This window comes from Macaca thibetana, chromosome 14 (assembly GCF_024542745.1).
Source record: "Macaca thibetana thibetana isolate TM-01 chromosome 14, ASM2454274v1, whole genome shotgun sequence".
Classification (NCBI taxonomy): domain Eukaryota; kingdom Metazoa; phylum Chordata; class Mammalia; order Primates; family Cercopithecidae; genus Macaca; species Macaca thibetana.
The window spans coordinates 94102805-94118874 of NC_065591.1; the positions used below are offsets into that span (position 1 = coordinate 94102805).

General features: G+C 37.6%; 1 protein-coding gene across 9 annotated transcripts in view; it reads left to right on the forward strand.

Moving 5' to 3' along the window:
• Positions 1-16070, forward strand: part of YAP1 (Yes1 associated transcriptional regulator) — a 124542-nt gene that overhangs the window by 41050 nt on the left and 67422 nt on the right. For all 9 annotated transcript variants that reach the window (XM_050758263.1, XM_050758262.1, XM_050758264.1 and 6 more), the window contains exon 3: positions 13252-13367. In XM_050758263.1, the coding sequence (XP_050614220.1) occupies positions 13252-13367 (116 nt within the window). The remainder of the gene's footprint in view (positions 1-13251; positions 13368-16070) is intronic.

The window sequence follows — 16070 nt, forward strand, 5'->3', positions numbered from 1 at the left end:
AATATTGTTTGGCTTAGGTTTCGTGTGGGTTTTTTTTGGTGGTATGGAGAGGGTTGGGATTGTGGAGAGAGAAGCTGATTGACAGGAGACTTGAATTCTAGTTCTGCCTGCATTAGTGCCATCACCTCAGGCATGGTTGAGCGACCATTGTAAGCTTTAATTATGTACAGAGTGAGGGAGGATTGGGCTACAAAGAGGAGCAGTCATCCCATAAGCTGTGTATCACAGCTCACTTAACTGAGGGCAGACAACCTTATTGAGCACAGCTGTATGTCCAGGAATAAACAGGCTTCAGTGTAACCGCCGGATATTTTCCCCATAACTTAAGACAACAGATTAGAAACAGTAGTTAATAGGAGATGCCAAACACCTGGGAGTCCAAACGAAGAGGCCCTTTCACTTATCTGTGAAGGAACTTTGGGCCTATACTGTCTTTATTGATGGCCTGGATAAGTGAACTATTATTGTATTCAGTCTGGTTCATATATAGTCTTCAGTAACCATTTCTTACCTGGCTAATGAAAAGCTAGCTGTAAGATGCTGATGAAATAGCTTTGTAGTAAGTCGTTTTTCAGCCTCTCAGTCATTGACCTGAAAGTAGTCATAGATGCTGCTTCTACCAGTGACCCCAATGTTAGCAGTTGTTGGGGAGGTGACAGGTAAGGCGGTGGCCATGTGCCTTTCACTCTGGCCTCTGTAGATTAGCCTCGTTGATTTGAGAGGTAAGTCTGGGTTTTGTCTAGGGAAAGCCAGTTTACTCTGTGAGTCTGAAAATACGTGTTTTAGTCTCATTGTGGGCCCTTAATTAAATGTCCATTTCTTTTTGTATAAAATGAAGCAGTTGGTCAGGTGGTCTCCAAGTTTCCTTCTAACATTGTATTCTTCTGTGTAAGTTTGCCCTTCGATTTCAGCAATTCTATTTTTGTTTGCTTAATCACCAAATGAAGCCATTCAAAAGGTTAAACTATTGAGTGTTTCAAAAGATTCAGATTATGCCTGGAACATAATGGAGTAATCTGAATATATTTTAATGTTTGCTTCAATTAGTAGAAGTAAGTTGTGCTGTCTTTGGGTAATTAAAGGGAAACGTAACAGCCTTTCTTGGAAATATATGTATTCTGGATTTTTCCTCAGAAATACAGGAGAGGAGCATCGAATCTGTTAGCTGCTGTGTGGAGGCTGAGCGCGCTCAGGAAAACCTTCCTAAGAGCAGACATTTGAGCTGGCCTCAAAGACCTGACAGGAGAGGAGTGGGGATGGGAAAGGAATTGAAGGCGGAGGTACTATGTGAACAAGGGCATGGAGACATGACATAGTGATCTGTGGCTGAAGTTTCCTTTCAGGTGTGAAGTGTTTTTTATATTTTGAGAACTTTCAAATTTTCCTTTTCTCTTAGATTTTAGTCACATCTCCACGTGGACTTCATCTTTATAGACTGAGGTGTTCCAAGTCCAGTTAGGCCTACTCTTTGTTCCATCCCTTAAGCCATTTTCATAGTTCATCTTTTGTGTAGCAGTTACATGTCAGTCTTGAGCAACAGTGACCAAAATTTTCCACAGTATCACAGATATGAGTGATCCACAGATGGTTAAAGTCACTGCCCACTCTACCACTGCTCCTCCCCACCACAGTTGTAGTGGACAAAACATTTTATGAAAGCTCTTATGTGTATAGAACTTTGTCTTCTTTTTAAAAAAGATAGTAGAGAAGTCATCTTTCTTTTATATTTCTTAGCTATGTCAGTCTTCTCACCTTAAAATCCAAGAGTGTTTTCTGATACACCATTAAAGTATCAGTTATTTTCTATGCATTTATTATACGTGAATTAGAAATTCAATGAAGTGAGTTCTGTGGATAACCAAATTGAGTTCCTGCTTCAGGAACCTTTCTCAGTAATTATTAATCTTTTTAGCTATTGGAAGAATTTTGAAAAGAATTTTAATGAAACTCCTAATGTATTTGCTGTACTCAATATCTTTCTCCAATTTAGTAAACAGCCTTTTTACTAACTTTTTAGATTCCCAGAGCTTGAGTTTGTTCTTAGTGAGCTGCTAGGCATTTGACATCTGACATCTTAATATTAAGGAGACTAGAAAAATATTCCTCTCCATACAGAGGAACTGTTAAAAAAAAGAAAAAAAGTCCGTAAGACCTAGAAACCTGTGAACACACGCTCTGTGTAATCCTCATGTAAGTAACACTAAAGATCCAACCTGCTAGCATGGGTCTCATAGATTGAGGCAGTCTCTAAGTGATCATGTTATTTAATATTTACAGTATAACCTTTTTAATAATTTCTTTTTAATGACCATGACTGTGACTATTAGTAACATTTTCTACCAATATCCATAAAAATTCCCCTCAAAAAGGTGATAATGTATTTCATAGTATAATGGAATTTCATAGTCATTTAACTTGAGAGAGTCAAAGAAGAAAGCTATATTTTCACTGACAGGATCACATTTCACTGCAACTTAACAGAAAGCAAGTTGAATCCTAGTTTTCAGCCTGAACAAATGTTCTGATTCTGGTGACCTAGGGAATTTAAAGTATCTTTGTATGATTATACCACGCTGTGTTCTCTTGCTGTCTCTCTGTAAACACGTTAAATCCAGAGGAGACAGAAGGGAGACATTTAATCTGTATTTATAATTTCGTATTGAAAGACTACTGACTCTTCTAAGTAAGCCAGTCCTGTAAGCTTGATTTGTATGAGTGTCTAGCATTTATTTTCTTTTAAAAGAATTATACATGCGTGTGTGTGTATATATGTATGTGTGTATATGCATATATACAGAGAAAACACAGCATGTTGTAATCATACAAAGAGATATTAATGGAAGAATGATGGGTGTCTATTGCAAGAATTTTTGGCCATGATTAAAAGAATCCCATCACTCTTTTGCCACATATGAAATCCACAGATCTGGTAAACTGCCTTAATATCTGTCATAGTCCTACATGTAAAATTTATTCATTAATTTATTATTATCACCAGTAACCTTTATTTAGCCAAGGGTTCCTTTACTTACTTTAAAGTAATTTGTTACTTATTGGTAATTTAACCTCCGGTGTGTTACTAACATTTGAAAACTTGAATGTTGCCATAAATATGCAATGAATATGGTTTCAGGTTTGTAGCTAAATATGATTCCCTCACAGCACACATGTGAGCCAAAAGACTGAACAGTGTTGACATCAGGTATTATTTTATTTACTTTAAAAATGGTTATATAGATAACATGCTTTGTTTTGCACAGCACAGTAGACAATCAATAGGTGAAGTATTTGTTCCTGTTTAATGGTGGCCTATTATATATCACAGCTGCTAAGTAGAGGTTCAGAAAAGTCAAATTACTTCACTGAGATTGGGTAACCTAGCTCCCAACTTAAATAAATCTAGCCTTTCCACCACTGTCCTGCCCTCTCTTCTGATTGTGGAAGCCCTGAAAGCATTAGCAAAGTTTCAAAGTTATCTAAATAACATTTCCTAAAATGACATCTAACAAATAATGAAACATCAAAGTGAAATAGATGTTTTGTATCATTTATTGAGTAGTTAAGACTGTGCTTAGTATCTATTTGTATAGAAACCATGTCAATATTTGACACATATTATGTATAGAATATGTAAAAGTTAAATTGTTTTATGTTTTGGGGTCCCTCTGCAAGTTATTTTACTAACTAACAATATGAATCTTTTTAGATGATTGAAGACATTCTGTAGTGTTACCAAACTTGTTAAAAGTAAGTGGTAAAGAATACAGAAGGTTCCTTTTCTGTTTGTATTATTTTCATCAAAATGGCTGGAGGAGGAGTGGGTTGTGTCAGCAGTTTATGTTACAAGTTCCATATACACTTTATTTTGATGAAGACCATTTGCCCACTTAGCTAAGAAGTGTTTAGTGTGGATTTTCCTGACTCTCTTCCTGGTGATTTACCCTTTGGGAAATGTTTCCCTGGCTGTTAGACTTGTGTTGTATTAATATTTTGGGTGGCTGAAGCCCTGTTATGTTGTTAACAGTTGAAAATTTGAATGTAACCATAAATATACAATGAATGTGGTTCCAGATTTGTAACTAGATTCCCTCACTGTAGTCGTATGAGCCAGCCGACTGAACAGATCCTTATTTGGAAGCCACTGGTGTCTGATGTGGCCACAGAACACTGATTATAACGTTGTTTGACTGCCTAAACCTGTCTTCCTTACTGGTCCTTGGTTGAGAGCATTACTCCTAAGTCATGTCATGACAAATGAGGTCAGAGTTGGTACCCATCACATTTGTGTCATCTTCACACTTTTTGTTTTTATTCTTTGCCTAGACTGACAATTATAAAATGAAAAGACAATACTGCCAGTGTCTCTAACCTGTATAAGAAAGTTCACTTCTTTTTGGCATCTGACATGTAGTAGTTCCATTTAAAATAGTATTTGCTCAGGAATGTCAGTTTAAGCAAAACAGTAGAACATGAGAAAACCACTAACCATATTTTGAAGAAGTTGAATTCCTAATTTGGCTCTTTTGGGTAAATAAGTGTCATATTGTATGTAAGGATCCGAGATTATGAAAGAACATGTAAAACTGCTAGGTCAATTATTTTCCTAAAATAACTGTTATTTGTAAAGATACCCAGGTGTACTAATAAGTCTCCCCTGCTAATTTTGATGCAGGTTGTTTGGGAATCACATTTTGAAAAACATTCACAGTAGACTTTGTGTAACTAAAATTTCTCAGGGCTGTTTTTAAATTTATTTTTAGTTCTGCCATTTCTGTTTTCTTCCCCATTTCCCGGTAAGGTGATTATTACGAAAAGAGCTAGGTGGACTTGTAATTGGAATTCTAGTCTTTGTTTTCAGTTCATACTCTAATGACATCTGTGATTTTCTATATCATGAAATCAGGACAAATACAATTGTTGAACTTTTGGGAGGGATATTCTCAGTCACTACGGCATTAGGAAAAGATGTTCAATTTTACTGAACGTAACTTCAGATAAACGCCATTTGGGATCAAGATTGAGAGAACTGTGTTTGCTTCAGGAAGCCTCCACTTGAGCTTTGGCATTATTCTCATGGCTGGTCCATCCTCATCCCTTCCTTAGGGAGTAATCATTTCTCGGGGGAGATGTATTATATATAAACATGTCAGCATGTCACTTTTTTAATTTGTCAGCATGGTTAAGTTGTGTTTAAATTGGTTTCATGCTTGCGGGCAGATGTTAATTTTATCAAACCTAAAGCTATAGGGTCAGATTATAGTGTGGTGTACAGTTTGTAGACTTACAATAAATGGTCATCTTTGCTTTTATGAATTTCTGCTCATACTTGTTCATAATTTTAACTCATTAACAGCAGTGATAGCTTAATTATTTAAATTTCAATTTAAGATTCTGATTTCCTGTAATGCAGAAACCGTATTACCATAGAGGCAAAATGTTTAAGTCTTCTCATGCATATTAAGGAAATATAGTATATGCATAATCACTGAATTTTTGAGGTTCTAGAAATAGTCCACCGTGCGCATATACAAATATAAAAAGGATATAGTTGTGGTTTAGGAACTGTGGCTCATGAAAGGATTAGATTGAACAATGTATCATTGTTCCTAGAGTCAATTAAGCGTGTAGGTTTAGCTAGTTTGGGAACAGCCTCTAGCATGTGACTCCGTAACACTTGCACAGCAAACATGGGCTTGATAAGTGAGCAGTAAATCTGGGCTGACTGCCCACTCCCACGACAGCCATCGTAGTATTTTGAGGGTCTGACAATATTAGAAGCTTAAAACATTCTTCACAGCATTTTATATTATTCCTGGTTTTCCAGTTTTAATCTTACTGTTTCCTAAAAGTCAGTTTTTCTTAATAAAAAAAAGAAACTAGTTGGTCGCTTGATTTCTCATTAAATATTAGACTTTGGGGTCTTAAATATATTTAAGTTAAGTTTTCTCACTTTTCTTCAGGGAAATGGGTGACTTGGTTGCCCAGATGTCTCTTTTGGGCACATAAAGCACATTTTTGTCATGTTATCTTTGTTCACCTTTATCAGAAAAAATTCAGTGTCTGAGCAGGTCACTATCATCAAAAGTGCGTTCTCTTTTCCCCTTACAACACAATGAAGAGGGCCTTTTTTTTTTTTAGACGGAGTCTCTTTTAGTTGCCCAGGCCGGAGTGCAGTGGCGTGATCTCAGCTCACTGCAAGCTCCACCTCCCGGGTTCATGCCATTCTCCTGCCTCAGCCTCCCAACTAGCTGGGACTATAGGCGCCCGCCGCCACGCCCAGCTAATTTTTTGCATTTTTAGTAGAGACGGGGTTTCACCGTGTTAGCCAGGATGGTCTCGATCTCCTGACCTTGTGATCCACCCACCTTGGCCTCCCAAAGTGCTGGGATTACAGGTGTGAGCCACCACGCCCGGCCAAAGGTGGTCTTAAGGGCTTAAACACCTGACAGCTGCATTTTTTTCAAAGTTTCTAATTATGTTATTAGCAGTGTCCATAAAAAGCTTCTATTTATCGTTTGTAGATTATGTTAAATTCCTAACGCCTAATTTGTGCTATCTGACATCACGAAATCTTAGCAGATTTGGAAGGAACCAGTTTGTTAGGTAGCTGTGCACAGGTACAAATGATCTAAGATTACACTGCTGGGATTTTGTGAAAAATCGATTTTACAAGTGTTTTAGTTTAGAAGAAACATATTTTCAAAAACGGATTATGAAAAGAGGACAAAAGATACAATATAGTTAGGTTTAAGTTTAAAAACAGCTTCATTCTACTGATACTAGTTCTAGATTTTAACGAAGATGGAATCATTTTACAAACTGAGAGTTGCAGAGGATGCTTAACTCCTCAGATTAGTGGTTTTGCTTTATCATGTACACAAAATATTTACCCTCCAGGCATATGTCATTCTTAAAACAATGTAGATGATCAAATCTCAAAGTAGTATCTAAGGCAGTGCTTCTCAAACGTTAAGGAACATACAGAGGATCTCATTAGGCTCTAGATTCTTCATCATTGGGTTGGGTGGAGCCTGAGGTTCTGCAGTTTTAACTAGCTCCTGGGTGTGGTCAGTGCTGCTGGCCCAAGGCCTACACTCGAGTAGCAGGGGTATGAAAGAATTGATAGTATCTATTCTTTGAGGTTTCCAAACCTTATCACAGTATCAATGTTAATCTCTTTCTTAGTATATTATTTTTAGTAATTTATTTTACTAACCTACATGAGTACTAACCTCCTACTAGTGCTTTCACAAATTAGCATTATAAAATTATAATCCTAAACTTTGAAGATAGATGTAAGAAAGTCATCAGTGTTTTCATTACTATAAAACCCATTTTTATTATGTTGTTCAGTGTTCCTTAAATAAGGGTTATAGATTCAGCATTTGAAAATACAACCAAGAATTTGAAGTGTGTCTTAGAATTTATTAGGATGAGCTTTGACTAATACTTAAGAAATATTGTTTATTCTTTGCTTTGGTTTACATTGACAGATCTGACTGTCTTATGGCTTAAGTAAAAATCGATTGTATGGAAAGGTTTTTAGCAATTAATATTTTGTGACATTTGGTTATAGGAATGAGATTCTTATTTTATTTCCAAATTATTATGTTGCTTTTCTTCCCCTAGGAGCCAGTATGTCTACACTTGCTGAGTTCCTTTTCTAGTTCATTCTCTCTTTTTTTTTTTTTTTTTTGCTGGTGACGTATTTATTGACAGGTTGCAGTGCCACACAGGTTCTCAGAGCCCAGCCAGCCAGCAGGTACCCAGGGCGCAGTGCTTGGCCTGTGGCAGGAGGGTCTCCATTCACATGTCCAGGCTTCTAGTTCATTCTTTCTTGAAGCTGATTCTCTGCAGGTTGAAGTAATGGTCCAGAAACATTATTATCATTTCTATTCCTTGCCTTCAAACCTGTAGCGTCTACCTGCTGCATCTCTACATTACTTATCGGTGAAAACCAAACTCCTTTTAAAGCTCTTAAACGAGGCCTGTCATCTTCACTTCAGTGAACTCTTATCTCATTAACAAAATATATTCTTGGCCCATTCACCATGAAGTTTTTCCTATTTTAAATATTGGGGTAGCAACGGAATGAAATATTTGAAGGCTTATTGTGTACCAGAAGTCACAATCCTGCCTGGTTGCTTTTATATATGTTGCTGAATTTAATTACCTCAACCCTGGAAAGTAAGTAAATAAATCAACCCCACTTTATTAAAGGTGGAGCAGATTGATAAAAATTGCCCACACAATCCAGATTGTCACTGGCAGAGCTGGGATTGTAATACACGTCTGCCTTACTTTTCCACAGAGGAGGCTTCTAAAAGGGGGAGGCTTCTGGGTCTTTAAAAGGTTGGATAGAAATTAGGTGCTTTGTGGGCAGTTGGGGAAAACATTACCCCTGGAGGAAGAGTAGCCTCAAGAAATGTAGCAGATATTTCAAAAGAATCAAAAATCTATATTAAGTTTGTATAGCTGACAACACCTGATTTACATAAAGGATTTTTTTTTTTTTTTTTTTTTTTTTTTGAGACAGAGTTTTGCTCTTGTTTCCCAGGCTGGAGTGCAACGGCGTGATCTTGGCTCACTGCCACCTCTGCCTCCTGGGGTTTAGGCGATTCTCCTGCCTCAGCCTCCCGAGTAGCTAGGATTACAGGCATGCGCCACCATGCCCAGCTAATTCTATGTTTTTAGTAAAGACGGGGTTCCTCCATGTTGGTGAGGCTGGTCTTGAACTCCCAATTTGAGGTGATCCACCCACCTTGGCCTCCCAAAGAGCTGGGATTACAGGCCTGAGCCACCGCGCCCAGCCCAGCATTTTTTTTTAAAGCTTCAAACCACCAACTTAACCGCGTAGAAATAGTAGGCATAATACCGCCATAACCAATATATCTCTTTACCAGTGCTATCAGTTAGCAAGTCATGAACATTGCAATTATGTCTAGTATATGTAGCTTTCTGTTCTGACAGCAGAGTTTATGTGCTAGTTCTGGATTTGTCTTAATAGATGATTTGAAAAAGAAAGCATTTAAAAGGATTCTGGTTTTACTGACTGATTATTCTCTGTAAAAATTCTACTCGGCTAGCAGCAAACTATCATTTTAGAGAAACCCTTTTCTACTTTGAGACCAGTGAGATGGAGTGACAAGAACTCCTGAGCCAGAAGCTAAAAGACGTGTTTTTAATCCTGGTGATACCACATAACTGGCATTGCAGTTGCCAGTAACATGAGAACTTGCTTAACTTTCACCAGCCAATGAAGTTATTTGCTTGCTTTCTTACCTCCCGTTACAGTGGAAGCAATGCTTTGTATCGTTTGTATCCTGTTCCTTCCCGCTGTCTGAAGGATGACTGTGCCCCATCAATAATCCCTTCGCACATCTTCAGCTACTCTGTGTTCACATTTAAATACTTGTGTCCCTTCCTCTTGAAAAAACGAAAACTCATAACCATCTAGTTAGCTTTTTATTGATTTCCTGTGCACAACTAAATTTGTCTGCTTCTCTACTTCCTACTCACTGTACTCTCACTGTCCCACTGAAATGGCTGTTGTCCAGTGTCACCAATAATTTCTGTATTGCTAATCCTAGTAGGTCTGCAATCCTTATTTGTAATTTCATTTTTGGAAAAGGTAGGTGTTGCTAAAGTCAGTAAGGCTACAAAGATGTTTAGATTGTGATGGCAAAAGAAAATAGCTTTCTTTTTATTAATTTATTTGATAAATATTTATTGAGCACTTTTTGAGTCATTGACCATATAGTACTAGATAAAATGGACAAAGTTCCTATTTTTCTAGTGTTTATGTTCTCATTGGGGAAAACAGGCAAACAAAATAAGTAAAATATTATCAAGCAAAAATAAAGTCAAGCAGAGGGAGTTAGGAGTTTGGATATGGTGAATTTTAGATGATATGGCCAGCAAAGGCCTTACTGAGAACATGACATTTGAGCAAAGACAGGGAGGTAAGAGAAGGCACCATTGCAGGTATCTGGGGCTGGGGACGAGTGAACCTGGCAAGCAATTTGTTTGGTCTTAGCAAAAATAGTTCATTTGTGATATGCGATGTTTTTGTAGAGTCCTTGTGATTAAAAAGAAGGATTTTGTGTGTGTGTACAGTTGACCCTTGAACAATATTGATATGGCCTGTATGGGTCTACTTATATGTGGATTTTTTTCAATAAATATATTGGAAATTTTTTTGTAGATTGGCGACAATTTGGAAAAATTCAGATGAACTTCATACCCTGGAAATATCAAAAAAATTAAGGAAAATCTAGGTGTCTCATGAATGCATAAAATATATATAGACAGTAGTCTATTTTATCATTTCCTACCATAAAATATATACAAATTTATTATAAAAGTTAAAATTTATCAAAACTTTTACACACTTCTGTGAAGCAGAGACGAGTCATGGCATTAGAAGAAAAAGTTGAATTCCTTGATAGGTAGCTGTGATTGTCAGCAATTCAGACAAACGATTCATCTTGTAAACAAAGGATATAAACTTAATGATATTGGTATTGACAGATACAATACAGTACTATAAATGCATTTTCTCTTCATGGTGTTCTGTTCTGTTCTATTCTGTTCTGAGACAGGGTCTCACTGTGTTGCCCAGGCTGGAGTGGCACGATCTCAGTCCACTGTGTAACCTCCACCTTCTAGGCTCAAGCAGTCTTCCCACCTCAGCCTCCCAAGTATCTGGGACCACAGGTGTGCATCATATGCCTGGCTAATTTTTTATATTTTGTGTAGAAATGGGTTTTGCTGTGTTGTCCAGGCTGATCTTGAACTCCCGAGCTCAAGCGATTTACCTGCCTCAGCCTCCCAATGTGCTAGAATTACAGGTGTGAGCCACCATGCCTGGCCTTTTGTGGTTTTCTTAATAACATTTTCTTTTCTTTAATTTACTTTATTGTAAGAATATAGTATATAAATACAGCATAATGGACTGTCAACAGTAGGCTGTCAGTAATTAAGTTTTTGGGAATCAAAAGTTAATGTGGATTTTCGACTGCATGGGAGGGTTGGTGCCCCTAACTCTTGCATTGTTCATGGGCCAACTGTATACTGTTGCAAATCGATAAAACGTTATTTCTTTATCATAGTTTAATCTATAGAATAAATGAAAACAAAATATTCTAAAGTTAATTTTATTCGACATTTTCTTTGGCATCTAAATGGGTGCGTGTTTTTTTTTTTTTTTTTTCCGAGACAGAGTCTCCCTCTGTTATCCAGGCTGGAGTGCAGTGGCGTGATCTTGACTCACTGCAACCTCTGCCTCCCGTGATCAAGCAGTTCTCCTGCTTCAGCCTCCTGAGAAGCTGGAATTACAGGCATGCACCACCATGCTTGGGTAATTTTTGTATTTTTAGTGGAGACGGGGTTTCACCGTGTTGGCTAGGCTGGTCTCAAACTCCTGACCTCGTGTTTCATCCACCTCGGCCTCCCAAAGTGCTGGGATTACAGGCGTGAGCCACCGTGCCTGGCTGGGTGCATGTATTTATAGTTGGAAATTTAGGTAATAGCATCTTTATTCCTTAAAGAGACATAGTTCTTTTTTTCTCCCAGGCCAGGCACAGTGGTTTACACCTGTAATTCCAGCACTTTGGGAGGTCGAGGTGGGCAGATCACTTAAGGTCAGGAGTTCAAGACCAGCCTGGCCAACATGGTAAAACTCCATCTCTACTAAAAATACAAAAAAGTTAGCCAGTGTGGTGGCACACATCTATAATCCCAGCTACTTGGAAGGCTGAGATCACACCACTGCATTTCAGCCTGGGTGACAGAGTGAGGCTATCTCAAAAAACACACAAAGAAAGAATTCTTCTCCCATCTTCAATAAATATTTATTTAAGTCCCATTCTAACTAAAGCTTGTGATTCTTTCTTAGTGTATTAGTGGTAAGATAGAATTATTGATGAGATAGCAGTCTGGATCCATTTCTGGATAGCTAATGGCACAAAGCGTCATTTCTTTGCCATTTACGTAGTTATCAATAGGATGATTAAAGAAGAGAGAACTCAGATTTGAAACTTAAACAGCTACAAAAAACAAAACAAAACAGTGATTTGGCCATCCAGAAATAAACACTATTAAAACATTTTGATGTTAATTCTTTCTATATACTTTCACTGCACACATACACACACACTTTAAACAATTAGCCTTATCCAGTACATACTGTTTTATAACCTATTTTTAAAAACTGTATTATTAATATTGTTTCATATTATATATTATTCTAAAACATACTCAGCAGCTGCATACAGTCCGTCGTATATATCCGTGTTTATTTAACTAATTCCCTATCATTAAATGTTAACTGGCTTTCAAATGTTTGCTGTAATAAATGATACTGAAGAGATGTTTATATATAAAGTTTTGATTACTTCTGGCTATTAATGCAGGATACTTTTTCAGGTAGTTTTATTTGTATAATGTATCTAGTTTTTCTTTCATTGAAACAGTGAAACTTTGCTACAAGAAAACTTAGTACTTACTGGAAGTTTATATATCAGATAATGTGCTAGATACCTTGCAGTCTTACATTTCATAGTCTTTGGCTGTTTTAATTCCCAACTTTATAGATTAAGAAATCTATATGTATACATGTATTTCTCAGTAAGTTAACAATTATGTAGAAAATGTTCAGCAAATATGAAAGGGCTTTGTGTAAGAACATGTTATTCAGCAGCCACAGGAGAAAATGAAAACTTACAGATGAAGTTTTAAATTCTGCTTTGGCTTTGGAGTATATAAGAAGACAAGTTTTGGGGTTCTGTGGTGTTTTACCTTAAAAAGGGGTTTTAGGCCTAAAAATTATGTTATTTTTATCTCTATTCTTATTTTTATCTCATTCTTATCTCTAGGGGAAAAGTGTATGATTTTCTTACAAATCTTGGATTTTAGTCATATGGTTACTCTTTTAGTTTACAAACTGCATTGTATCTTTGCATTAGAAGTGGGTAATATTTATCTTACAAATTGAAGATGATTTCCCTTCACTTAAAATTCCAGGCATAACTTTTTCAGATGTTGCACTTGCAAGATCTGAGAGGTGAAAGTTGAGTGATTTAAGGGTGAAAAATGTGTGTTGCAGAGGGAGGCTGGTGGGAGCAGTGAGATTCCGTGACTTGATGCTTTTACAGAGCTCTCTTGGCACCCTTTGATTATGAGCCCACAAGATAAGAATTGTTTTTGGAACCTGGTATTTGTTTCCTAATGCAGTGGTTTGTTTTGTCTTAGTCACATCGATCAGACAACAACATGGCAGGACCCCAGGAAGGCCATGCTGTCCCAGATGAACGTTACAGCCCCCACCAGTCCACCAGTGCAGCAGAATATGATGAACTCGGCCTCAGGTGAGTGAGACACTGTAATTACAGCACATGAAATAATGCTTATGCATTGGTAAAAGTTGATGTGGAAAACAGTCATTATCATTTACAGAAACTGGGGCATGGGTGATGTTTATTGTCTCTCCAGTTTCATACGGAAGACATAGTCTCCTTAAAAATAACATAAGCTATATTATTGCCTTGTATAGTCGTTAATGCATAAGGGGACCAATAACTGAAAGCCAATGGTTCTTTAAGATCTGATTCTGAAGCGAGTATCTCAGATTTTAAGTTCTGTTAATTTTGACCTATTTGGTTTTGTTCTGCTACTTTCTTGTGTCTCAGGTATTTGAGTTGAAGTTACCCTCTTCCCTTTGTGGTTTGGATGGAAAGCCAAGCTATGGTGTTCTTATTTATTTATTTGCTATGGTGTTCTTAACCCAACTTTTAATGTGGTTATTCATTCTACCCTGAAAATACCTAGAAGGCAGTAACTTTTGTAAACCCAAAAGAATATTTGTTATTCCCAGGGCGAGCATGGATTATTAACCATATCTTCACCTTTTTTACAGAAGAGTATAAATCTTTTTTTCTACCTCTTATTTGGCAATTTACTTGAATCTGCAGTTTTTCTCATCTACATAATGGGGAGTAACAGTGCCCCTTATGATAGAAAGGAGGATATGAAAGGAAATAATAGAATTCATATGAAGCTTCTAGTAATTACAGAGTAGGTACTAAGTGAAAGTTTAGCTCTTTCATCTTCCCTATCAGATACCGTCTGGCCTCTTTCTCCTTCGTTAGGTGGGTCGAAGGCCACAGTTAGCCCATTATGTACCTTTGTACATGCTAGGAAAAGGTGCCCTTCCTCTGGGAAGATGTAACAGTATGCCTGGCATATGAGATTGGAGCATTTGGGCTGGATTTCTGACCACTCCCCTGGCCCCCACACATTACTCCACTGCTGAGTGCCCAGGTTCAGGACATAGATATTAACAATAGTATGTGGCAGCTCTAGTAGACTTGATGGCTTTCTCCACTGCCCATGCATTTTCCCTAGCCAACAAGCTGACGAACATAATATTCAGTAGCTACACAGTAGATTTCTTAAACAGCAGTCTTTGGCAAGGGACTGTTGTGGTTGGGTGGAAAGGGTGGTACAGTTAGTTGACAGGAGGGTTCCTTGACTAGGCGAATTCACAGAACTTGAAACGTCCTTCTGCCCCTGAAGATGATGCCAGCATGCTGGAATCTTTCTGTTGTTACATACCTCTGCTCTTGCTTTTGATGGGTTGAACATTTGAGTTCTAAAGAGTTAAGAGTGGAAAACAAAAAAAGGGCAACATTTTGTGATTGGGCTTTTCTTGACATAGACTTTAAATTCTGAAGAAAAATTAATTCCTTAAATCCTTAACTCATTATAATATGAATATATTCTCAGAATCTGTTCTATATGTGACATTTAATTTAAACATTTTTAAGACAAAAATTATACAAATATTAATATTTTTACTTGGCAACTATTACTATGTTTTTTAATTACCAAATTTTCAAATAAAGTTGTGAAATCTGCCCTGTATTTATGGTTAAACAAGATGATTCACATTATTCATTTTGTCATGCTCCATCTAAAAATTATCTAGGCAGTTAATGACAAATAACGTTAATTTAAACTTTATTTTGGAAGAGTAAGTATTTTGCATCTAACAAGGTTGACTGTAATTCTTTTAGAACATTGGTTTGGTTGTGTCCCATTACATTTTCTGATGGTAATGATCTAGAGAAATGAGAGTATTTTGGCTGAAATTTATGCTTTAAATCAAAGGTATATATCAACTTGGTTTTAGTGGGGTTTCTTTGTTTTTGTTTTTGTTTTTGAAATGGAGTTTTGCTCTTGTAGCCCAGGCTGGAGTGCAATGGCATGATCTCAGCTCACCATAACCTCCGCCTTCCCGGTTCAAGCAATTCTCCTGCCTCAGCCTCCCGAGTAGCTGGGATTATAGGCATGCGCCACCACGCACGGCTAATTTTGTATTTTTAGTAGAGACAGGGTTTCTCCATGTTGGTCAGGCTGGTCTTGAACTCCCAACCTCAGGTGATCCACCTGTCTTCTGCCTCCCAAAGTGCTGGGATTACAGGCATGAGCCACCGTGCCCAGCCGTTTTTAGTGGGTTTGAAAAGAATTGTGGATGTTTTATTTCAGCTGTATGTCCTAGGCAGGTACAGTGGCTCACACCTATAATTTCAGCCTTTGGGAGACCCAGGTGAGAGGATCACTTGAGCCCAGGAGTTTGAGACCCGCCTGGGAAACATGGTGAAACCTTGTCTCTACAAAAAAATATTAGTCTGTCATGGTGGTGCATAAGTGAAGTCTCACCCAGCTCTCAGGAAGCTGAGGTGGGAGGATGGCTTGAGCCTGGGAAATTGAGACTACAGTGACCTGTGATTATACCACCATACTTCAGCCTGGCTGGAGCGGAACCCTGTCCCTGTCTTAACAACAACAAAAAATTTTTTTGTCTTGTTTCTAAAATACGAAATGTTTTAATGTAGTACGTAAAAATTAGTATGCATATACATGTCTAAATAATAGAGCTGTATGTAGTAAAGAGGTGACTTTGATACAGTTTCAGTGGAGTGGCAAAAAGCATGACTGGAGGGTTAGGAGTGAGGGGGAGAAGGCATAAAGGAGAGGGTTGTGAGGAGAGAGTTGGAAGGAGGAACTGA